The 25646-nt window shown below is 37.6% G+C and overlaps 1 protein-coding gene and 2 long non-coding RNA genes across 3 annotated transcripts in view; 1 reads left to right on the top strand and 2 right to left on the bottom strand.

Moving 5' to 3' along the window:
- Window positions 1–25646, bottom strand: part of LOC107079392 (uncharacterized) — a 65499-nt gene that overhangs the window by 8449 nt on the left and 31404 nt on the right. The gene's annotated exons all lie outside the window — the stretch shown is intronic.
- On the bottom strand, window positions 5505–15111 carry LOC107079391 (uncharacterized). The gene is made up of 2 exons (XR_001480359.2): window positions 15050–15111; window positions 5505–9135 (listed from the first exon to the last, which is right to left on the bottom strand). It is a non-coding gene; the product is annotated as an uncharacterized lncRNA (long non-coding RNA).
- june (JunE proto-oncogene, AP-1 transcription factor subunit) lies at window positions 15156–22824 on the top strand. Its single transcript, XM_015363208.2, has 2 exons — window positions 15156–15682; window positions 16273–22824. Exon 2 carries the CDS (start codon window positions 16433–16435, stop codon window positions 17480–17482), a length of 1050 nt encoding a protein of 349 aa, XP_015218694.1. The 5' UTR covers window positions 15156–15682; window positions 16273–16432; the 3' UTR covers window positions 17483–22824.

Raw genomic sequence — 25646 nt, 5'->3', positions numbered from 1 at the left:
TAAACAAGACATCAAAAAACTTGGGGGAAAATAATCTTAACGAGAAGCATTAAATACAGTATCTGTTTAAATCACATGAACTGCATGTTTGTCATGGTCTTGATTGTAGCCCTGTGAAAATATTTTTGGGGTTTGGTGAACCACAATGGTGTTCTCTTTTCAATTTTACCCTCTGAAAACAAGTGACAGCATGTGTTGTGACTGCTCTAAATTTGCACATCTTCTTCATGAAGATAAAAAGTGTTATTTGATTGTCTGAAGTGACTACAGATAAAGGTGCTTGTTCAAAAAAAATTGTCTTAGGTTATTGACACTGGCCATTAGATACCTACACCTTTCCCACGATGTGGTTTCCCATTTCTCCGCAGGTTATCTGCAAATGACAGCTTGATCCTTCTCTAGGGTTTCCAATTGCAGTCCAGTGACACCCGATGAGTCACGCAATAACACTCAGTATGGGAATTGTTTTACATTGTAGCTGCTGTTTCATCTGTTGGTGGATGCCAGGTGGTAGAACTTGTAAGGAACTCAAATATGTTAAATTGTATGGCCTAAGAATTTTGAAAAGGGAGGACGCAACCATAATCTGCCGTTTTAAGGAGAGCAACACTGGTTTGTCCAATTAACATAATAAGTAATCATGATTAAACCAAAATAAAAAAACAAATATATTACATCTACATAAAACATTTTTTTAATTCGGTTGTTACAACAACATAAGCTATTTTCAAAGTGGTTAAACATCAAACTACTGTGTTTACACCATAATGGAGATATCCATCAACTCATCAACAAGGTCAATGGCCTGACTTACTGTATGTTCTTAATTTGTAAACCTTGGGATGTGATCCTCTGATCAGTTAGCTACAAGCAAACCAAATAAGCTAGAGAGGCTAGGTGGCCTCCCTCACTATATGATCAAATTAACCTTTTAATAATAATAATAATTCCTTACACCTATATACACTTCTCTGGACACTCCACTCAAAGCGCTTTACAGGTAATGGGGACTCCCCTCCCCCACCACCAATGTGCAGCCCCACCTGGATGATGAGACGGCAGCCACAGTGCGCCAGAACACTCACCACACATCAGCTATCAGTGGGGAGGAGAGCAGAGTAATTAGCCAATTCATGGGGATTATTAGGGGACCATGATTGGTAAAGGCCAATGGGAAATTTCACCAGGACACCTGGGTAACACCCCTACTCTTTTCTAGAAGCACCCTGGGATTTTAAATAACCACAATGAATCAGGACCTCAGTTTTACATCTCATCCTAGGGACGGCACCTTTTATAGTGTAGTGTCCCCGTCACTATACTGGGGCTTTAGGACCCACACAGATCACAGGATTCGGACCCCCTGCTGGCCCCACTAACACCTCTTCCAGCAGCAACCTTAGTTTTTCCCAGGAGGTCTCCCATCCAGGTACTGACCAGGCTCACACATGCTGAGCTCTAGTTGGTTGCCAGTTGTGAGTTGCAGGGTGATATGGTTTCTGGCTGTATTATTGAACCAACCAAACAATTTCACATTTGTTAGGCTTATGTCCAGAAACATTATTCACAGGCACCGAATATCACAAATATAATCCAAAGAGATATTTTGAAAACCCAATAATGTGAGACATATATTTTCTTATGTAACTACATCCTTATACAGCTTACTATAATTAGGTACTAAAACCTGGCCAAGAATTTTGTTCCAATCTGAGCGATTTAGGTTTTTGCTTGGTCCTTCTACCAAATGACTTCAGCATGAAAAATCAGAACAGAAAAATAGGTAAAGCATAGTACTTCAATTTCAATTTTGAATACAATATAAAATATTTTTTTCACTGAAAGTGAAATTACATTTCAGGTCAGTTGGTAGAAAACCAATATTCTGAAATATAAACAGTTTATAAACTGTTTTTATCCTCCTTTTGAATGCTGACATGGACGTGATAATCACATTTAGGGTTTTAAGTTTTTTATCAGTTCAAAAAAATTGAATATCTTTCCTTCTGACAGTCAGTGATCATAAACACACATTAGATATTTTGATTAGGTGAATTCAATGTGACAAAGAACCTTTTTATTGTGTCTGTAAGACATTAGTTCATTGTTGATATGTGCCGAGCATTTCGAAGATGTCTTGTTTGGACACACTTTTTCTTTTTAGTCCCATTTCATTACAACATTTTGTATACCAATGAAAATTAATATTTTCCTAGAATTGTGTACTTTATTCTTCTCTCTCAACCGTAAACAACAATTATTGTTACAGTATCTCTTTAGTACTCTTGGGAAATCACGCTACATCTTTGATGTTTAGACTTTATTGGAGTGAAAACAAAAACTTACTAACATGATGAGCAAGTAAGAAAATTCCTTAAACTAATTTCTCGTGGGTCACGTCAATGTTGACCTCCTGGTAAATTAAAGGAATCTGTGTTATTTAATTCTTTCATGTTATGATTTTAAAGTGAACATATATAAAGTTTCAAAACTGACTCATTATGCTGCCAGTGTTGAAACCATTTTTCACTACTAATGGGCAGCATACAGTACATGTAGTAGTATCCAGTGTTTCAGACAGCATGTAATATAGTTGCAGTGAGTTATGATCTTAATATAGTGCCTTGCAAAATACCTTTTCCATGGGGTTGACACATATTTAAGGCTAGCAAAACACAAGTTACAATAATTGCCAACAAACAGTAAAGACAAAAAAAATGAAATATGTTAATTGCATTAATATTCACACCCCTGAACTCAATAAGTGGTAGAAGCACCTTTAACAGCAATTACAGCTGCAAGTCTTTGTGTAATTTTTGGTACAAGTTTTGCCCAGTCTTCTTGGCAGATTTGCTTAAGCTCACTCAAGTTGCTTAAGCAATTTTCAAGGCTTTCCACAGATTCTCAATTGAGTTCAAGTTAGGACTGTAACTGGCCACTCAAGGACATTCCCTTTCTTATTCTTAAGCCACTCCAGTGTAGCTCTGGTCTCGTGCTTTGGGTCATTGTCCTGCTGAAAGGTGAATTTGTGTCCCGGTTTCGGGTCTGAAGCAAGTTTTTCTTCTTGAGCGTGCCAGTACTTTGTTCTATGTTCCCATCGGTCTTGACAAGTTTCCCAGCCCCTGCTAATGAGAAGCAGAACTTTAATAAATGCTAGACTGTAGGGACTGTCTTGACTGAGTGAAGAACAAAGGTGGGATTGCACATACAGTAACTCTTTGCCTTTATACCACACAGTTCCACTTTTGTCTTCTGTGTCCACAAAACCTTTTGCCATGTGTTTGCAGCATCAGTTAAATGTTTTGTCGCAATCTGCATATGAGATTTGAGATGGCGTTTCCACTTTGCCATATAGGCCAGCTTTGTAAAGTGACCAGGATATTGTTGACTGATGGATATTTTCACCCATTTCAGTCATTGAACTCCATAGCTTTTTCAGAGTCACTTTCGGCTTCATGGTTGCATCCCTTATGAGTTTCCTTCTTGTCTGGCTGCTCACATTAAAAGGACTGTCGGATCTGAACACTTTCTGGGTCCACTTGGGTCCACTTCTTATTGATCACCTTCAGGGATACTGTATCATAGGATGTTTGTTAGCAGGAACTCTTCTGTCGACCTTGAAACCAACCACAACATATATAAAGTATCCATGTACCAGTTAACTCACACTGTAGGGCTTTTTATGTCTGTTTCTCAAGGTTTTCTGTGCAGATGGCAGCTGCCTCCAAACTTCAATTTGAGCAAAGAAGCTATAACAATGTACTTTGACTCACACACCTAGCCATGATGAAATAATATCCCTTAACTACTAACGCTACAGTCATCCTGTAGAAGCTTAGCTTACTGTTACCCGGTTTCTGATAAAAGTGATTCAGCTTTTTGAATTCATTCAGATTAAGTAACACTACATTGGTCTAAAATTAATTGGGATATATAATTAGCTTTTAACTGCTAAAGATTTACAGAAATGGTAGATACTATTATTCTTTATATAGTTACATCAGTTTAGGATAAATAAAAAAAATGGATGCACCCATGAAGTATAATAGTCTGTACCTGTATGGCAATATGTTGTTATTGTGCAGACTATGATTGCATAAAACTTTACCAAACAATTTGACAGAAGGTGCTACGCATTTATTGCAGGAAATTCCAATGTAATCTGAAGAATATACCTATAGGTGCAGAGAAAGTACAATTTTTAGACGGACGCTCTGAAATAGCAAATACTTGAGGCATTCTGATTGACCTTGGGAAGAAAAGGTGATTCTTTTTTTTTTAATTCATCCCTGTTCTATTCGGTAGCTGAAAAATAACCCACAGCAACAACCTACAGCAAATCACATTCAAATCTTCTAACTACAGCAGACTGAAAAAATGTAGGAGTCATTTAATCCCCCACAGTGATACAGTGAATCAAGAATATCTGTGCTGTTGCTTTTGGCATTAACAATGTCCTGAACCTTCAGCAAATAAAAGTCCTTTGCTACAACAGAACACAGTGATGGTTTTTGAGAGTGCCCATAGGCTAAGTGGGTTAGATCAATGGTTGGCATTTTCGGGAAACTTTCAGAAGACTCTTCTTTTGGGATCTTTTGAGCAAATATTTAACATAGTGCAGAAATTTGATGAAGTTACACAGTCTCATCTTATCATTTATTAACAGCTCAGTACTATATATCAAAGGCAGAGCTTCCTTTATGTGTTAGATATGCTCCGTATTAAAGAAAACAGGTCTGCAATAACCACAACCCTCTAAGGATAAAGCGGTTTCGGAAAATAGGGTGGATGATATGCAAAAAATGTGCTGCTAACTGCAAAGAAACAAAAACTTGTGAATCTTATCTTTAGCCTGTTGCAGTATTGATAGTGGATTTTACATTCTCTTCATTATTCAATGTAGGGGGGGTTATACAGTTGATTCAAATATGTCTGAGTTAGAATTCAGAAAAATAACTGAAAGAGCAGGGCATCCATCTCATGCCTCCAAAATTAAAGGAAAAGCAAATTCAAAAATTGGTTCCCTTTTCAAGAATAAGTTGCTGTAGGAATGAGAAAAAGACAGGCCTTCCAGAAGAAAATTAAAATTAGATTGAGGCTGAGGCAAAATCCTGTTCTGCCTGATACTGGTTTCACAATGTCTGTATTTTTTAAAGCACATTTTTAATTAATTGTGCTTTCTTTGTAAAAAAAAACGTAGAGCACATACTGTAATGTACTTTGCCTTTGGACCACAATGAGCTTTGCTTCTCTGTGTTTAGGGTCAAGTGTAAAACAGAAGTGTGCAGTGTGCAGTGTGCAGTGTGCAGTGTGATACACAACCCAGTATCCAAAATTCAGGGCTATGAGAGACATTAACACATGCTGTACAGTATTTTCTATCTTGCAAAACCTTTCAATCCCTTCCAATGATGTCGCCTTACAGTATATTGTCCACACATTTTTAAAGCGTGTATTTTTAATCAAAATGTGAACGCTTAAAGAAAAATGAAAACAAAAATATGTTGACTGCTTAAGTATTTACTTCCTTTGCCACTGTAAAAATAAATAAGTTCAGGTACACAAAATTACTTTGACAAATCACACTATAGTTGAATGGCCTCTGTCTGTAAGGAATAACAGTCCTTCATATGATTTCAGACTAAATACACCTGTCTCTGTAAGGTGTCTGTAAAAATACAGCTTTAAATAATACAACAAAATGGGGCATCCTATGAAGCTGGTACAGTATGTACTTGTGCAAGGCAATGAATATTAAACCTTCCAAAACTCAGATTATTACTTAATTATACCAAGGCAGGAGGACAATGGGACAGCTTTTTAAAAAATTCAAAAATAAAATGCTTCTGAGGCATATTTTTTATTTTCCCAAGTAGTTTTCCTCAACAGTTACCTATATTTAAATCGTCTATTCACTTTGTCATAACAATACAGTTAATTATACAGTTAATACGTTATTCATTTCCTTAATTTGCATGATCACCTTTGTCATGTGAATAATGGTGTTCCTATGGTCCAATAGCTGGCAGGAATAGTGAACAGTTGATAAAGACGTACTTTTGTCTGAGAACATTGATGTATGCATGTGTCTCAGGGCTGGTGGTTGAAATAGTTTTAAATGTTAAAGTGCTACTCATACAGTGAAGGGCACGAAAAAAGAAGAAAACACAGACGTTTCCAACTTGGGGACAAAAGAATATAATGTACATTTAAAACAATAACAATGCTGAGTTTTGACATTTAGTGTAAAATTATGATTTTTGTTTTTTATATGAACACATAAAAGAGGCTTGAATTTCAGGCCATTTAGCCCCTGCAGATGAGGGGTATTTAGCAGCTTATTGATACATGGATCTCATTAAGCAGCTAAATGATCCAAGGATCTCATTAAGCCAAGTCTTTTGAGGAAGCCAAAGTACTGTTTTCAATATGGCTAGGTGCAGTACGTAGATTGTTCCATATTCCCACAACCCATACGTAAACAAGTGGCTCCCATTCTTCATTTTCTTTCAGCTTCCAGTACATTTCCACTTCAGTGTTCTGGTTCATTGTCACTGTTTATCCTGAAGGAGTCCAGTGGGTTGACTTTGTCAGTGTCTTTGAGGATTTTGAATACGTGTATCAGGTCCCCTTGTAGCTTTCTCCATTTGAGACTACAGTGGTTCACTTCCTTCAGCCTGTCACTACGGGACACTCCCTGAAGTCAAATAATGCACAGTACTGTACTTTGTTACTCTTCTCTGCACTGATTCCAGAGCAGCAACATGTTTGTTCTAAAACAATTCAGGGTGACCAACATTGTACACAATATTCTAAATTAGATCTTATTAGTACATTTTAAACATTAACATATACATAGAAATAAATTCTACAGTTTTAACTATGTATCTCACACATATATCTATTTAACTATTTATCTAACACATATCTGTAACGTTGCAGTTTCTGATTAACTCAAAGTGTGAACCAAGATACAACATAACAAGAGATGTATATTAATAGTAAAGAAGTGTGAACACAATTTGTCACAATTCCTTGGGCCACTGGATGAAATAAAACAAGACCTAATGTAAGTGATTCAAGCAGAAGGAGTGACAACACGCTCCAGCAGCAGTTAACAGTACCAGTGCTCATGGCCCACAAGTATGATGATTTAACTGGTATCTTTAAGTCATCAATAGCTAAAGACTCGAGAAAAGAATATTAATTTGGAGAATATTAATATTTAGTGGCTTCAATGATTAGCTCAATTGAGAAACGGCAAAGTCAGGCAGAATAAAAACCAGAAACCCATGTAATATCTTGCATGCCAAATCCTGAGTTACTGTATTCTCACAATGCTAACAATAAATCCTTTTGCAGAGCTCAAAAAACAGCTATTCTCTGAGCTTTTACTCCGATGACTAAAACAGATGACAGTTTAAATATACCCACCTGTGATACCCCCCCCCCCTTAACTGGTAGTGTGGAATGGAGGACCTATACAAATATAGGTAGCAGGGTAGCTGGGTCTTTGTGAACTGTTTGCTTTAACCTGAATAATAAAGTGTGAGGATAAACAGCAGGAAACTGTAAAACCCATGTTTTTACAGAACAGCCTTTGTGAAAGAGCCTTCCCACCCTGACTTGGTCCATAACCTTTTTTATAGCCCCTTGTAAAAGGCAGGAGAGATGGGCTGCAGTTCTTCTTTCTACCCTTAACCTTAACCCATCTCGCCTTTCACCATGCCTTTCGTCTTTAAACCCCACAGGACAGTAAACATTCGCTTCAAGGCTACCGGATTGCTAAACTTTCTACCTGTTCTAACCATAAAACTAAAACTAGCCTGACTCCACAACCGGTCATTTATTCGACCTCTCCTGTATTCTGAGCCTTTTTATTAGAGAGGTCTGATGGAAGTCAGCTGTGGCAGACTTCGCTCTCGGAGCCCTGTGTGAATGCCTGCACTTATTTTCTTCCTTCGTCATCTGCACACTGCACACCTGCAGCACACACGGACATGGGCCGGTCAGAGAAACAGCTGCTCTGCTACACCCCCTTTATAGCAACTGCTGAACTTAATTACCGACGGAGGGAAGAATATGAAACACCGCTACAAAACTAACAAGTTCTTGTATTATTCTACAGCCGTCCTTGAATTAGTTTTTTTTTATCTGCCTTGTTCTGCAAGGCTTCAAATCTAATCTGTCTTCTAGCCTGATTACTGATTGTGTTTCTTGGTGGTATTCCCAGTCTTTTGTAGGTTTACCTACTGTATGAAGAACATCACAATATCCCAAAATATGGTCTTAATATTGCCCATTGATGTTCAGCTGGATTTCAGCCAGAAGACTTTGGAGGTGTAATGGAAGAAAAATGTGGTTTCTTGCAAAAGAAATCAGGTTCATGTCACACTCGTGAACCCCTCCTCTGAAGGACGCTCCAGCCCTTCCTTGTTTTATACTCATCTCTCGCACCTGCCTCTGGTTCCAGCCCCCCGTGCTTTATAAGCCAAACGTTGCTGTCTATCAGGGATCAGCTTTGGAAGATGGATGCCTACCCATGAGTCCAGGAGAGACTTGACGGCACAGGCTTCATCACGGCGTCCTGTCCTTCTGAGTCCAGGATTAGGGAGCGTCTGGTCCCATGACCCCCCTTTGATTCCCCCGACCCTCAGCCAGATCCCCCTCCAGCTTTTAACTCTGTTTGTCTGTCAGGATGGATTACCTGGTCTTGGACTTTTGCTACACTTGTGGATTTGCCTCGGACTCCCTCGGACTGTTTACCTCGGCCACACCTCCCCAAACACCAGCGCACCATGAACACGCCCCGTGTTTTGCTTCCAGCCCCTTGCATGCCTTTTTCCTCGTGTTTTCCTCACCCCTCCCCAGATTGTGTTGTCTGCATAGGGTCCTGAAATAATGCTTCGTGACAGTTCGCGTACAGTATATAATATAGGGCAGGAAGCATCATCATTCCTTTGAATGTAACTTCAGAAGGCGATGAACGAAGGGCCACGAATATCAGTCAAGGGCTTCAAAATATTCCAACACTGGGTGAAACACTTTCAACCCTCAACTTTCATTTTCTTGTTTCAGAGTTAAACAAAGTCAAGAGAAGTCAGCTGACCAAAACAATCATGGACCGTCCCAGACCTGCAGGTACAGAAGGAGTGGTCATTCTGGAAACAGTGTTATATTTTATATGAATTAACAGAAAAATAATAGAAATGTAATTATGTATAGAGCAACTTAAACTTCAGGAAAAATTATAAAGTACCTTCCTGTAACAGTGAACTGTACAAATTATTACTATAATGGCAGAATTTTGTTCCTAAAATTCATATCATATGTTTGCTACTGTTTTATATTGTTTTCTTCCTCTTTTCTATCATCTAAATTTCTATCATAATTACATTTTACTAACGTGTGTTACAAGATCTTTAGCAATTTACACAGCGGAATTTTGTAGATAGAAATACAACTTTGATTAACTTTGAGTAACATCAAATGCAGTATGATGTCACTGCTTCACTTTACGAACAAACAGAAGTCTCTGCAATTAGCCATGGGAAGACATGACTCAACAAAGGGACAGAAATTTAGAATGAGGAGGGAAGAGGAGTGACATATGTCTTGAGGATGAGTAGAAAATGACTTCAAGATGAGTGGGGAAAAATGATGAGATTTTATCTGAACTACAGTACAGTACATATACACTGCCCTTCTTAAATATTAAGAGGCGCAACACAGCTTGTTCAAAACAAATGGGAATGGCACAACACATAGCATGACCCATGATTCATGAGAACTATTAAGTAGTAACAGATCACAGCTTTTAGGTTGTGGACTCCATAGAACCAGGGGTGAATATCATTGTGCTGGTGCATCACTGAAGGCAACATCAAACCTGGCTAATGTGTCACTTCAGACAGTCTCAAGGCAGATACAACAAAAACCAAGAGGCTGTTCAGGCTGAAAGAAGCTAATTAATCATTACCCACCTCATACAGAGCTATGTTAACTACTGTTGTAGATGAGTGATTCCATATTTCCAATAACATCTGTGAACATTTAGTGAAATTGATTTCAAAATGTGGAACAGCTGTAATCACCTCTGGAGCTGGACTAAATCACTATTTTGATTTAAGTTCATTTTTGTAAGGCTGTATACAAAGACATCGAAAATGGACATGTACCAAATGATCTAAGCAGCAATTAGTTAGGAAGTGGTTCAATAGAACATTCCTTATTTTTCTTTTCATTTCAAATTAAAATATTCCTTAAACATTTCTAATGATAAAGCTATAAACTCATCTGACTCATTTTTTATTTTAAAAAGTCAGAACAAATTAAAATAAAAAAAAAGATTTTAAGTGGAAAGTAAAGCAGGAAATTTAAAATACTGTACAAATAGAGTCAAAGGTTATGATTTCTTTGCTACAAGCTAATCATATGTGAGTCACTTAATTAAAATTAACAATCATTAATCTCTTCATTCTAAATTCCCTACAGATTAAAATTGAACATATTGCCGTCTTAAATAAAGACTTTTTTAAAACATCAAGGAAGTTGGCCATTGGTTTTTACTACAAAAGAACAAAACAATTACAAATTCTAAACATTAAGTATTTATATTTTTTCCTCAAGAATGTCAATACCACAGTAGTAATTATCATTAATGCCATACACTAAGATACACTACATAACTAATTTGTTGACGCTGGCTCAGAGACCACTGGCAAAGACTGTTTGATTACAAACAGGATGGATGATTGACAGATTGTTTCTAGCTATTTTCCAATAAAACTATTTAATGAGATGTAAGGAGTCTACTTCACCAAGGAGTATTTAAAAGTTATAATTTTTTGTTGTTTTAAATCCAGTTTCTTTCAGCACACAGTGACATTATGGGCAACGAGGATTTGTAATTCTGGTTTTTATAACTTTGGTTGTAGTAACAAGCCTGCTCACTTCAAGTTGCAGATTAGAAATTCGAGTCTTGCACCATTTTTATGGGCAGGTGAAGCTGTCTGGCATAGTTTTAATATCGAGCATTGTTCACAATGATCTGTCTATGCCTGTAGTTTTTTCCTTTAGGACAGATTCATATCTGTTTATTTATAGCCACCTTCTAAGTAATTGGTGAGTTCTATTTTCTCTTTCAATTGCTGTAAACATTGTGCAAACACCAATATGTCCACACCTTTCATGTTTGCCCATCATAATAAAATACAGTTAATCGTCTGAATGGAGTCAGTTCTAAGACACATTGGCACATCATGTGTACATCCTATGTGTTTTCAAAATGGTCTGTAATATCTGTTTGAACTGTGAGGCACCTACTCATTTTAGACTTTAATTATAGGATTGCTGTTTATCTCATGGAAAATCACAATGTGCATTACAGACAGAAATGTAGTCCTCAGTTGCAAACCATTCTGGCAGCGTTTAGACTTTTAACAAAGATGTTATCATCCAGCAATATGTCTCCTAGAAATCTTGTCAAAACCGATATACCAAGTCTCCAGATGGACAGGAAATCACACCAGTTCAAACAGGTTTCCCTTATAAAAGTTTACATTCTAAAACAAAGAGGACATCAGAAAGCAAGATAAAAAGCTGTAAATGTGTAAAAAGCACAATAAAAATGTAAGTAAATATGTCTGGTCAAGTACAAAACAGTCAAGGAAGCAATATATCCACTGCACCATGGGAAGGTTCATAAAATACACAGAATAAAGGCTTAGTACCAAATCATATAGTAATAGCTTTTGGAGAGTGAATAGTTACCCATATTTGTTTTGGACTTCTAATCAAAGCAACATGAAGAGGTTCCAATTACTCGTTTTCATTTTTACCTGTACATTTATTACAGGATGTTCTAAAAGTTCTGGATCAAGTCTGCAAGAGAAAGGTGAAACCCTCAGCCCATCAATCATGGGTCCAGTCAGAGCCTTACAGTTATCTACATTGCTGCTCCATAATTAATACTAATTTTCCATAATCAAGTGCACTTCAGACACAACAGAGCAAGCAATGATATTGTCTCACTAAAAAAAGCTCTCCACCGGAATAAATTACATTATGTTTTTATATGTTCTGTGGCTCATACAGTATGCAAGCACAGTTTGTTTTTTTCAGCACAGTTATACTGTACACACCATGAACTATAGAACTCGAGTAGGTGACCCCACACTGCGTTTCCACACGAATTCAAAACGAGAACTGGCTGCTTATTCAGTTGTGTGCATAAATTTTTTCGGACCCTTTTGGCTTCGAGGGCCAGTATGGAAATCACATCACCAAAAACGTCAATCACACCATGAGGAGGCTGGAACCTTTCACTGCACATAGTGTTTGTGTTCAAAGTATCAGAGAAAAGAGAAAGGGTAGCCTCACCATAAGGATAACAAGAACAGAAAAACACTTTTTTTGCTCATACAATTTAAACTAACTTCATTGGAAAAGGTACAACTTTATTCTTAATTGTCATTTAATTTATTGTTATTCCCTCATATCTGTGAACTTACTTCCCTTTTCTTTATGCACATACTGTAGCACACCCTTTTCTGACAGCTGGGAGAAGGTAACAGCACTATTCCAATAATGATTCTGTCTCTTAAAGTTGCAAAAATTAAACAATAGTCTTGAAGGCAAATGCATTCTATTTATAGAATTTTAAACAATTTCGTGAGGCAGCAGCATTATTACAGTTCATTTCGCAAATACAGAACAAATGTCGCAACAATAATGAATTCAAAGATATTAAGATGACAAAGCGAAGACAACATCACATTGCCTGCCTTTGTACTGGGAAGCAAACACGAAAGCCCACTGACTCACAGTACTTCAGGTTTGCATCAATTAAGTTTTTTAAAGAATCCAGAACTGTTGAGCACTCCATCATACAAGTCCGAAGCAGTTTTACCATTTTTACTGACCTGGTGTGCCAGGTCACAACATCCTGCGGCTCAAGTTAGAGTCATCTCGTTCTCAACTAGAATCTGACCAAAGCTTGAGAAATGATTTGATGAAACCTGGCTAGCCTGCATTTCCATATTGGAATAAGCAGCATTCCCCACCACTTTTCAAGAACAATAATGTTGGTTTGTTTAGTTTTTCAGTGGCTTCTACCCTAAACTTAAGCTATAGTGGCCTTGGAATCCCTCTTGTTTTCTAAATATGCCTTGAGCACCTTCTGTTTAATTTCAGGATTTCCAGCTGGCTCAAGGAGAGCATCTCAGTGCAGATCGAGTTCACACATGATTGTTCTGAGCCTGGACCATGGCATGAGCCAGCTGTGACAGGGATTCCTGTAGCGGTGCACTCACAGCCAGAGTTGTGGAGGCTGTGGGCTCGTCTCCTCAGTTTTCCACACAGCAGTACTCCCTGTGACCTTCCAGGCCCCCACAGGCCTGCACTCCCGCCACTACGCCAGCTGATGCTAGTCTGGCACAGGCTGCCCAGCCACTCTGCTGAAAACCGATAGCCTGGCCTCTATCTTCTGTCTGAGATCCTTGGATCAATTAGTCACTAATCACCAAACGGGCTAGATCGGCCTCCTCTCGTTTTGTAACCTCCCTTATTGTCTAACGCTAGCTCTCCTGTGAAACCTGACACACTGTGGAAGCTGACAGATAACAAATGGCTCTCCTGCGTTGAGAATTTCTAAAATAACAAGTAAACAATGGGGTTTAACAGGCTAAGTCTTTTGAATACATTTCCATGTTAGTTCCATGAAAGGAATAAAAAACACGAGAGAGAACAGAAATCTATATTTCTAAATGCACCACCCACACCCCCTCAATATCAAATAGGTAAAATAGTATTTCAACTGCTATCTGCTTTTTGAAGCCCTTTCCTCAGAATTAGTCTATGAGTTCACTTGTACAGCACTGGATTGTAGCTGTGTATGGGCATGGCACAATTCAGCAGAGAAACTTCCACTAACCCACTTGGGAGTCCACACCACAATTAATACTGTATAATTCGTATATTCGGCTGATAAAGTGCACTTGGGACACTGGATTGTTACCATCTGATCTTCTGCAAAGAGGCTGTAACTTTTGGCATCTCAGTCACTCCTGCGCCGGGAGGTCACCTGCCTATTTATATACACTGCCCAAGCAATAGAACAAGACACAGCAGCTCCGCTTCACTGACATGATTTATCTAATCGCCATACATAATCCCTGCTGAACATATCGGGGCTATACCTACAAAAGTATCGCTTTAAGCCTAGTTTGCGATAATTACTAATTATTTTGCCGATAGTTTCCTTACAGTGAGAAAATATGCCGCCAACACAGGAACAGCACAAATATCTACCACGGAGCACAACTGCGTCATTTTAAATCAATTTACTTTCGTCCTTCATTTCAGTTTACATCTATGCGTACACAGTATGTAAAACGAAGAACTGTTGTTGTGTTCTTCACGAAATCAATTTTTTAAAAACGTAGTGTTTTACAGTTTAATTATTAGAACATGTGCGCAGCTCTACTCTACTAAATAAACCATATACGGCATCTTTACAAATAGATTCTCTTAACAAGGATGCAGTACGAGAGGAAAATAAAAAAAAAAATCCCGAATCTATTACAACTTCAGTATACTCTTTGCCACGAGTAGCAAACTTGCCTGAACGCTACCTAAAACTACTGTAAGTGCAACTCCTTGCTGCTCTCGTTTCTATCGTTCTCCTTCGTACGTTTAGCATTAAGACCTTGGCCGTGTGTGCGCTAGTCTGTGTACAAAGCAGCTCACTCCTTACAGTCTTTTAAAAATAAAAAAATATATATTCACACAATTTTGCTTTCGCTTTATCTTTCAAGCAAGACTCAGTTGACTGCCTGGCTCAAAGGCTCTTAAAAATTTCCAGAGTACAGCTGTACTAGAGCGACGCTTAACTTAGCATGAGGGCACTGCATATCCGCAAAAGTTTCACTTGCTCTGGATGATTGTCTTGTACAGTAAACACACAATTTACAATAATACAGGTTGTCTACGGCATGCAAATGACTAAGAACAGAAAAAAAAAGAAAGCCTTTGTAAGAACAGATCTCACCATATAGCACGGAGTAGGCGGCATAAAATGTGTGACATCAATACTGGGTAGTTTCAGGAACCAGAGAAGAAAAAGAGGGCGTGTGTTATTAGTCAGACAAGCAGAAAGTCCCACAGAGTCGAACTGTCAGCGGCGACGGCCAGTGGCAGAATCACACGCAACAGACTTTCAGCTACTTCTGCGCTCAAAAAGGATTCCTAAAGAAGACCTCTTCTTGTTTCGTGTTGTTTTGTTGTTGTTGTTGTTGTTGTTTGAGAAAACGAGAAGATATTCTATTACACTGCTGGATTATCCGAGTGTCGTGTTCGCCTTCGCAGGAGCTGCGGTGCTGGCTGTGCGGATTTCACATTGCTGTTTCAGATGAGCACGGCGGGGGACGCGCTCCCGGCTCCTGCCTCGCAAACGCGTGGATAAATAAATGCCAGCGATGGGTGGTTATTTCATGTAATCTTTGAACAGTCTGACTAATCAAACCGATCAGAGACCAGTTGGAAATTGGATACTGTCTGGGAACTTTGTTGTTGTTGGTTTTTTTTTAAAGAAATCTGCGAATTTATTTCCCGAGTGTTGTTGTTGTGTTACACATGAAGACTTGTTTCACATAGGATTTCACCGCAAGCCGATTATACAGCGGTAAGTAAAATCCTTCATGAAGATATTTGCAGATGTTAAAATAGTATTTACTTATTTACCGATAGCACGTTTAAGGGGTTGGTTGTGTTAAGAAATGAATTACGAATATCGATATTGAATATAGAGATACAGTACTCGGTAACAGGATGCCTGTTTCAAATCATGATAATAAAAAGAGGAGGAATGCAGAAATCGCACAAGTTGTGTTTTAGTGGGGAAGGACTCATGAATTTGCCACACTGCATGTGTGAATCGAAGACTTATTTTACAATTATTGTGTTTCTGTCCAACATCCGTAAGAAGATTAAAACGATTGTAAATGTATTGCCTTACAGACAATAGTCAAAAACGTATGTACCTGTATGGAACAGTATTCTGAGACGTGCATCTGTCAGTGTGTTTACGTGCAAAGTATAGGGTCTTAAGGAGTGATTGGAAAGCTTGTTGCGTTTGGGTAGTTTGATGATGTTAGCATACTGTAGGTGCGTTGGCTGCCGAGCAACTGCATCTTTAAACGTTATTATTGTCGATTACGTCCTTTCATTCCTATTCCTTTAAAAAAAACGGTATTGTATTTTTTTTCTTTTCAGGTGTACCACTTATATTTACTGATCATCGATTTCGGGGCGGACTCTTACGTTATAAACATTTTAAAATAGACGGGACCCTACTGAGTATATAATGCCTCTGTGGAAATATTCATCCCACTGATACGCGGGACTCAGATTATGAAGTTATTACACCGTGTCAATGACGGGTAAGATGGAAACCCCTTTTTATCACGATGACACGCCAAACCTTCAAAATTTTGGACAGATCCCCGACTACAACCACAGGTACCCGAGCCAGAAAATAATGAGTAAGAAAAATATGGCTGCACAGAATTTCCCAGGTCCGCTGGGAAGCACCTCTGGTTTGAAGCTGTTGCAGGGACAAGGTGGGAGCAATGGCAGTATAAATTCGAACAACCCAGGTATTAACAGTAACACAAATGGCTCTTTAATGCCTTCGCCAGATGTGAATCTCCTAAAGCTGGCTTCCCCAGATTTAGAACACCTGATTATCCAGTCCAACCAGGGACTCGTCACAACCAGTCCGGCGCCAAGCTCAACACCCAACCCCTTCATGTACAGGAACCAGGTAACTAATGAGCAAGAAGGCTTCGCTGATGGTTTCGTGAAAGCCCTGGCCGACCTCCACAAGCAGAACCAGCTCATCGGGGCGCCCATCTCCCCGTCGTCTTCAATTCAGGGGCCATTCCAGAGGAACGTGATGCCCAGCGGGGACATGCCCATCTACACGAATCTCAGCAGCTACAACCCCAATCAGATCACTGTTTCCGCCTCGTATTCAGGGGGCCAGCTGCCCTACTCGGCAACCGGTCACGGGTCGTCCCACGGCGGCCTCGGGCAAGGACCCCACCCTCACAGCCGAGGACTCGACGAGCCCCAGACGGTCCCCGAGGTGCCCCATCCCCCCGGCGACCCCTCCAGTTCCCCGCCTTCCCTCTCTCCCATTGACCTGGAGACACAGGAGAGGATCAAGGCGGAGCGCAAGAGGCTGAGGAACCGGATCGCCGCTTCCAAGTGCCGCAAGAGGAAGCTGGAGCGGATCTCCCGCCTGGAGGAGAAGGTGAAGGTGCTGAAGACCCAGAATTCGGACCTGGCCTCCACTGCCAGTATTCTGCGGGAGCAGGTGGCCCAGCTCAAGCAAAAAGTGATGAATCATGTCACCAATGGGTGCCAGATAGCAGTGGGCACAGCTGCCCTGGCAAAAACTGGGGAGAGTACCAGCTGCTGAACGTGCTTTTTTTTGTTTGAGTCAGTGGTGTAAAGAAATGACGAGGCAAATAATAAAGGCTGCTGAAGCCTGCAAACACAGAGCTGGGGTGCAACCAATCTCTTACTCAGTTTTGCACCTCAGACATGTGTCTCAAGAATGAGCTAGGGAGCACAGAACATTGATGATTAGTTTCTTTATTAGTCTTGATTATAAGTGCGCCAGGGAACGCCCTCTGTCCCGCTGTTGAAAAGCAAGCTATGCCATTCTGTTTTGTACATTTACTTGTCTACAGACTTCGTACGTGTATTTAATTTCCGAGCTAAAGGGGCAACGTACCTACCTTTATGAAGAGAAGTACGTTAAAGAGGACTTCATAAAGTCTTTAGGAGTAGGGTAGACAAGGCGGGGCGACAACTACTCTCAGAGCAACGTTCCAGCAGGGTACGAGCAAACTAATGAAGGCTTGTTGGAGAAAGGGAAACACTGCACTTTGAAATCTGAAAACATATCATTTAATACAGGATGGAGGTTCTTGAAATATTTCTCAACAGCTTCCAAAGTAAAAGTACATTTTGAGCAATCTCCAGGTAAACCTGGTTCTGAAACGTGACAAGTCCAGGGGGAGGTGGGAGAGGAATAAACCCATTAAACGTCTGCAAGCACACTCTTACCATCGCACACCAGTCTTTTCAACTTCACGGAATCATGTCATCATTTATTACAACTTCTAATCAAAAGTTAAAGTCAATCCCAGGAACAAAATCATAATGTAAATTTAACCTTTATTAAAACTCTATGGGAAAGATGGCTTGGCATAGCCTTTTCTTTCCTCATGTGTTAACTAGCATTTACAGTTGTCTCCAAGTGGAATGATAATGATTTACGAATACATTGTACATGATCCCATATATTAAGTTATTACCCACAACCATGTTGAATTGTTGTAATCTCTAGTGATGATGAAATGTTTATTTTTCCTTTTGTCTCCAGAAACCTTTTGGGGTGCTTTGTTAGTCTGTTTTCAAGTGTTTATGTGTACAACACATACTGTAAGTTGACATTTTTGACTGTACATGAGAAAATGACCTATTGTAATATTGAACTTTAAAAGCTTACTGCTTATCTTTTTCTTCAGAACTTGGCAATATTTTGGCAAATAATTTCATCAGGTTAGATACAAATTATGTGATGTACAATATTCCAAAGTGAGACATTTGTTTTCACGGTATGTAAGTGTAATGTAGCTCATTCCATTTCAAGATAGAGAGCAGTATAGCTTTTCTTAAGTGTGCCCAATGAAATACAATAGAAGCCATTTTTTAACAGTTTACTGAATGCTTTGATACACCAGAACCACGTGTTCTAACTGTTGATCTAAACAGCAACACGTGGACTTGTTAAATATTTTGGGGTTTTTTTCAGTTGTGTTTAACTGGTACATTGCTTCAGCGAAAAACATTTTACACATGAAAGAAGTTTTGAATAACTCTGGGTCCCTCAGTTACACCCAGTGATGTTTCAATAATTTAATAGTCCTTTGTGACTGAAAAGCAAATCAGAAAAAGGGCTTAGATCAGAAGTATTTCTTGTTTATTTTATCCTGTTTAAGAATCTAAGAAAGTATAACAATTTATTTATGCAAAAAAGCCTCTTTACTATTTATGTTGTCTGTATAAAAAGTGTAAGTAAAAAGAATGAGTGTCTGTCAGACACTTGCTTTATTTTGGAACTATAACATTGCACTTAAATCATAAGAAACATTAAATGATGTCTGGCATTTATCCTATATTAATATATTTACATGGACTTTGTTCAATGCAATGTCATAGGAAATTATATAAACCGTCTTGAGATGTGGTTGTTCTGATGGCATTTCTGGACTTAAAAAATTATTAGGATACTTTTTATGATTATTGGAATCCTTCTTAAATGGAAATATTGTGTCTTCTGTAAAGGGAATTGTCACAGTGTGCTGAGATAATATAATAATTAAATCAACCTTTTGTCTAGATGTTACCTGTAAGAAATTTGTGAATTGAAATGCTGTTTTTTATACAGCTGGTTGACATATAGATTTGCACAAACTTGTTTTGGGGAAAAAAAAAATCTTCAATTTTTTTTGTGCTTTGGGAATTACTCTTTAGGTGCACTGAATAAATGCCTTTCCGATAGACAGAGATATATAAATATAGATACTGGAATTTATTCTTATCTGTATTTATATGAGTCTGGACAGACAAAGAAAGGAGAGTCTGGATAGAAATTAAAGTCTCAAATAACATGTGAGTGTTGTTCAGAAGATATTTATTTTTTGAAACTTGAAAAAGGCTTTTGATGTTGACTAATGATTATATTTTTGTAAGAAAAATGTTAAAAATATTAAAGTTCTCATTTGAGAGAGAACGTTGTGAACAGAGGTACTACCTTAAGTGTTTATTTAACTTTGACCATTCCAGAATACATTATTTATTAAGGTTGTATTCAAAGGGCAGTCCAGGACTATTTGTAATCTTCAATTTGGGAATGAGTTTCTTTTTTCTGTCGCTTATATTATCAACTGGTTTTGAAAATGGGATCAGTTGATTTAAGTTGTTTAAAAACTTTCACACTATTATGTGTTTTATAAATATAATATGAACATGAATAGAGACACAAAGCTGCATTTGTATATTACTGTATCTGTTTATGTGATCAATTTTATAACATGACAATTGCAATGTGGTACATGTTACTGCTGATTTCATATTTATTAGCTAGATTCTGTTGAATGAAAGTGCAAGATAGGATGCTTTCATGTTTTATTAAGTCAAATTTAGATTAAAAAGAGCTGAATTGGTTAAGTTGATGAAAACACTATGCTTTATTGTGTATTGTTGTCTAGGTTGATGACTGATGTTAGCACTGACATGGCTGAGATTATTTTGTGTACCAACACCATTTATGTAAAACATGAGCAGTGCAAAGAGGAAGAATTTGTACAGGAAATGCAAGGGATTGGCAAAACGTACTCCAATCAACAGTGCACAGTGAAGATCTTCGAAACAAGAAGTGAAAGAGCCATTGGTTAGGAAAGAACTGAGACTGTCTCCAAGACTACATTCTCACTGAAACATGTGAGAGTACTGGTATTTTTGTTAAAAGCAGCAAGGGTTTTAGAAGTTAAAAGAAATGTAAGAACTGTAGATGTAATGAATGAAAACATCAAACTCTGATATCCGATATTAGTGATTATATTCTTGATGTCAGCAGTTTAGATTTTGATATTGCATTTTTATACCAAAAATAGAAATTGCCGATATCAGAAACTGAAATCTTTTGGAATCAAAAGGCTGATTAAAACTAATGTTGATCTCAGAAATGCATCTTGGGTAAAGATTTGCCATAAAACGTCTGTCGGTCTAGTGAGAAGTAATTTGTAAAGGAGCTGTTATCCTTACCTGTTAAACCAGGAAACCGGAGTTAAAGATCAATGCCATGATTACATGCTATATGCTTCTATCATACTGATGAAGTTTTACCACGAGAAAGAGTTTGAAGGGTTTTTTTTTGTCACAAGGGGAGTGTTACAGAGAATGAGCACCTACAGCATCAAGGCACCCAGTACACAAAACAGGAACTTGGCCAAATCAGTCAGGACTAATCAAAAGGCAGTGGTAAAAAACAGGGATATCTGCAGTTCACAGGAATATCAGTATTAATGCTTAAACGCCTATATACTTCCAGGATAAGTTGTTATTTCCATTATGCTTCATTATCCAAACTAATATTTATTAAATCTTCCAGCTATTTATCAATACATGCATGCTATAGTGCAGTACCTGCCCAGGTCATTGATGTACTAAGCTGCTTAAGATACACTTTCAAACAAACATGCAACAGTTCCTTAAAGTAAACAGAAATAAAATAACACAAATGATCTGGAAGCTCATAGTGGAGAAATTAAAGTAAAGTTTTCCCTATGACGATAATAATTAGAAATCTCATAAAAAATTGTACCCATTTTGCTGTGTTGAGCAGTAAAGGCCAAAAATATTTGGCTTTGGCATTAGGCTTCGCTTTAAAGGAATCTTTGGGTTTCTTTCTGGAGCTATTTCTGTTTTATGATAACTTTTGAAGTCTTGACATCACAGAGTTCCAAATGTTGTTTTTTTCCAAAAGTTATTCTCTCATAAATTTCAGTGATAGTTACTAATACAGGTCCAGCTACGGAGCGGGGGTGGGGGTGGGTGCACACACAGAACACTAGTGGGGCAAACGACCAAAGGAGAAAGGAGTAATTGTTTATTTGAAAGAAGGACGCACTATGGAAAACAGTCATCATTTCTGAGGTTAAACTCCATATTAGCTCAGCTTTGATATAGTAAAATAAACGTTTGCCATTGACATTGCCCTTTCAAAAGGGACTGACAAGAATAAGCTGAATTACACTTACTTTGTATAAAAACATGGATTGTTGATATACATTTTGAATCATCAATATAAAGTAAATTTGCTAGTATCAGGGCGGGAATTACAGATGTCTGCATTTTGTGATTTGAAAGATATTAACAATTCATATTTCTAATATCAGTTATATATTTTTGGTATCAAAAATTATGTTTTAGTAGAAATTAAAGTACTGTTTTGATATTGGCAATTTGATCTTTTGATATCAGTATTTTCATTTTGGGGACCACAATCGATTCTTATGTCAAAATGTTTAATTGAGATGTTTTATTGATATCAGCGAAACATTGCTAATGTCCTAAACTGAATTTGAATATACTTGGAACTCTCAAGTCATGGAAAAGTTACAGTACATTTTTATTGTGGCAATGCCTTGTTGTCAGCAAACTGTTTTCAAACCAAAGGAGGTATTCCACAAATTCTAACTTGATAGATTTAAGATTCAGTATCATATTTTTAATGTGTCACTGTGGCTGAGTTGTATTAAAATTGTAATCTTGTGGGTAGGGTAGTATACCTCAATTTGTAAACAGTTGTTTGAAATTCAACAGAAAAAATGCAAACAGATATAAGGTTTAATGAGATAGACTTCGAAGTGGATGGTTTTTGTATCTAAATTGCCATTGGAAAAGTAATGTTAAGATTGTGAGAGTGAAGGGACTGGTTAGTAAAAACAGCTGAGGTAAAAAAAAAATGACCTGCCAGTCCCTGTTACAGAAATCCTTGGACATCTGTTTAGCAATGCTCAGTTTCTTGCTGGATGTCAGAGGACTGTTGTCTGAATACAACCACAAGGTCAATTGAATAGTATGACTTAGAGGCGCCTTGCCTTGTTTTTTTTATTTTAATTCTTTTGTTTATAAATAATCTCTTTAACAATCTTGAGAAATGTTTATTGGTTTGCTGGGGGGGATTGGGGGGGGGGGAGAATGAACAATAAAATAAATATGATTCAGACATAAATCACTTTTTGATTGTGTTATCCTCAGTCAACAGCATTGCCAGCACCTGCTACTAGCTTGAAACTTCAACGCGGGCGAGATGTGGCCAAGAAATTATTTTTCTCAATGGTTGGTCTTGGTTGTTTTAATTCATAAAAGGACACAAAGTTGTAACTGATAGGACCAGAGCCAAGCAATTCCTCGTAAGCATGAATACATTCAGGAATGCTGAGGTGATATTTACAGTATGTACAGTATGTAATTAAGCCAATAAATAAGAAAAAAACAAGTGCTAAACTATTCATTGTCAATCTACACAAATACAGACTCTTGTAATTTATGGTTCAAGAGTCTGGAAACCTCACATTTTATAGTTGCCTTTTTAGGTGAACTGATGTTGGTGGTTATTTAAAAAAAATAATATTTATTGGTGCCCTAAATTAAATTAATTTTGCATATCAAATCTAATAGAAAGGTTAATAAATTAACATTATTGATTTTCTTTCATAATCTCAGCTAAAATATTACAAAAAACAACTCTCCAGTGTGTGAGTGGTAAAAAATGACAAATTTAAACTTGAGTACTGGTATGGTCTTGCTAAAGCCCACACAGCAAAATTGAAAAATATAACCGTGAAAAAGTATGCGCCCTCTGTCTTTTCATTGCAAACCTTTTAATACAATGTGAGAGTATATTTATAATGCCCTGGAAAGTATACACCCCTATAATTTCCCTTGCGTATGAAATATGTCTGTGTCAAAAATCAAACTTTGAAGATATGAAAAAGAGAAATGAAATAACTTCTGCAGAACTTTTTCTTTAATTGAGCAAACTTTAGTATTTTGCTATTCTTTCAGTTCACTATCTTCCTGAAGAAAACATTATATTTCTTGTTTTCAGAAGAGTTTTTGTTCCAGGTATTTGAGAGCATGTCTCCATAATAACTTTTTTCTGGTCTAGACTCTCTTACAGTAAGTCTTCAATAGGGTTTCAGTACTAAAACAAAATGACAATACTCTACCATAACACTTTAAATGGCGGTAGTCCCAATATTTGTCAACTTAAAAATGTATGAAAATTTATGACTTATCTGAGATCTTAGAAATTTTAAAAAGTCCTTCCAAAAGAATAGTGTGGAACCATACAGCCCTTTTGTGCATAAACTTTGCTGGCAATGTGGTCCACAATTAAATCAAATTTGTGGCCCTCTACCAACTGCTGATGAGGAACCTGGTGTGTTGAGGTAATTCTTTTGTTTTTCAGAGATTTTTTTGCTTCTATTCAATGGAAGCCTGCCAGTAAAGTACTGGGTTTATAATTGCATATTGTTGGTGGGTGAACATTTTGATTTAAAGCAGAAAGTCCCTGGGGTCTCTTAGGTATGGTATAATATAACCTGACTGCCAGTAATTTCCCAGTGGCCACAAGGAGACAAAGTACGTAATGGAGATTTGTAAAAGCACTACGAAATCTATTTGGCAAAGCTTCCAAACAAAACAGAAGCTTGGTGGAAATATATCTGTCATTGTGGCTCATGGTCACTTGGAAGCTTCCTGGACCCAGTGAACTATGCTTTTAGACATTGTATAAGATTAGGAATAAGATTATGATAAAAATCAACCTCATTCCTTTTCAGTTCATTTACTACCAGCACAGGACCAGATGGGGATTCAATCTCAATTTTGCTTTTAGGGTTGTATTCAAACCTGAGTAACTAGCCACAGCAGAAGTCAAATCAAAAGTTACATGGAAAAAGCAGATGCAATACATATTTTCTTGGAATAGAACCCACATGTATTCTAAGTGGAAATTCCATTGTTGTCCTCTTTCAGATTTTATCTTTGTGATTCCTCAAAACTCTTCAAAACTGAATACTAATGTGTAGCAGTCAATCAGTACACAGCAATTGTACTCTGCTACAGTATGTCCATGCCTGTTCATAAAAGGGGGAAATCACCATAAAAAGTCCTACAGTAAGACTATAATGAAAAACATGGAAAGCATACTACATTGCTATTACAACACTATATAATAAAGCATAAACTGCAACTCAAACCAGGGATTCAAAATGTACAGAGAAGAGCTTTGGTATTTTAGGTTGTCAGAATTTGCTTTAACCATTGTCAGTTATTGGTACCAAGATACAACACACAGAATGCACTCAGGGAATATTATCTTGTAATTAACATTTTTTAACAGTTCTTTCTTTGTTTAAGGTGAAATCTGAGAGGAACATGGGGAGGAAAATATTTGCAATTCCTTTGAAACTGCCTTTCACCCCATCTTAACAACCACCTAGAGCACTTGCTTGATGACTTTGGCCGAGATTTGGAAAATAGTTGGCAAAACAAAAATAAAATATTTTTTATTATAAAATAGTAAAACCTTCCGTACTGCAATGAAAAATTATATTGTGATGCAGTGGAAGAATGAGAAACCTTAATGTAGTATGTACATTTTACTACAACTCACACAAGTGCACAGACCGAAAACCTAAAAAACATGAATTCTCAATGCCAACTGAAATGGTTAGAAGGTGGTTAGAAGAATTTTAGCCTGTAATACACAGGAAATTCTGATTTACACATGTGTTTTGCAGTTTGGAAGTTAGTGTAAGAGGCAACCTCCCGTAAAATATTTTTTTAGAGTGGCACATCAATTGTCAAAGATATCTTTGCAGTATGATTGTTTTAATGTAAACATAAATTGCTTCCATCTGCTTTGTAAATAATTTACCTGTTGGGCATAAGTACATTTTCTTAAGGGTTAATTACCAAGGGTAAACAACACCTTT

This window comes from Lepisosteus oculatus, chromosome 3 (assembly GCF_040954835.1).
Source record: "Lepisosteus oculatus isolate fLepOcu1 chromosome 3, fLepOcu1.hap2, whole genome shotgun sequence".
Lineage (NCBI taxonomy): Eukaryota > Metazoa > Chordata > Actinopteri > Semionotiformes > Lepisosteidae > Lepisosteus > Lepisosteus oculatus.
This window is presented reverse-complemented; position numbering and strand designations above follow the sequence as displayed.

What these genes read in the sequence shown, in the direction of transcription:
- june (XM_015363208.2), top strand. Translation starts at nt 16,433, where the DNA reads ATGACGGGTAAGATGGAAACCCCTTTTTATCACGATGACACGCCAAAC.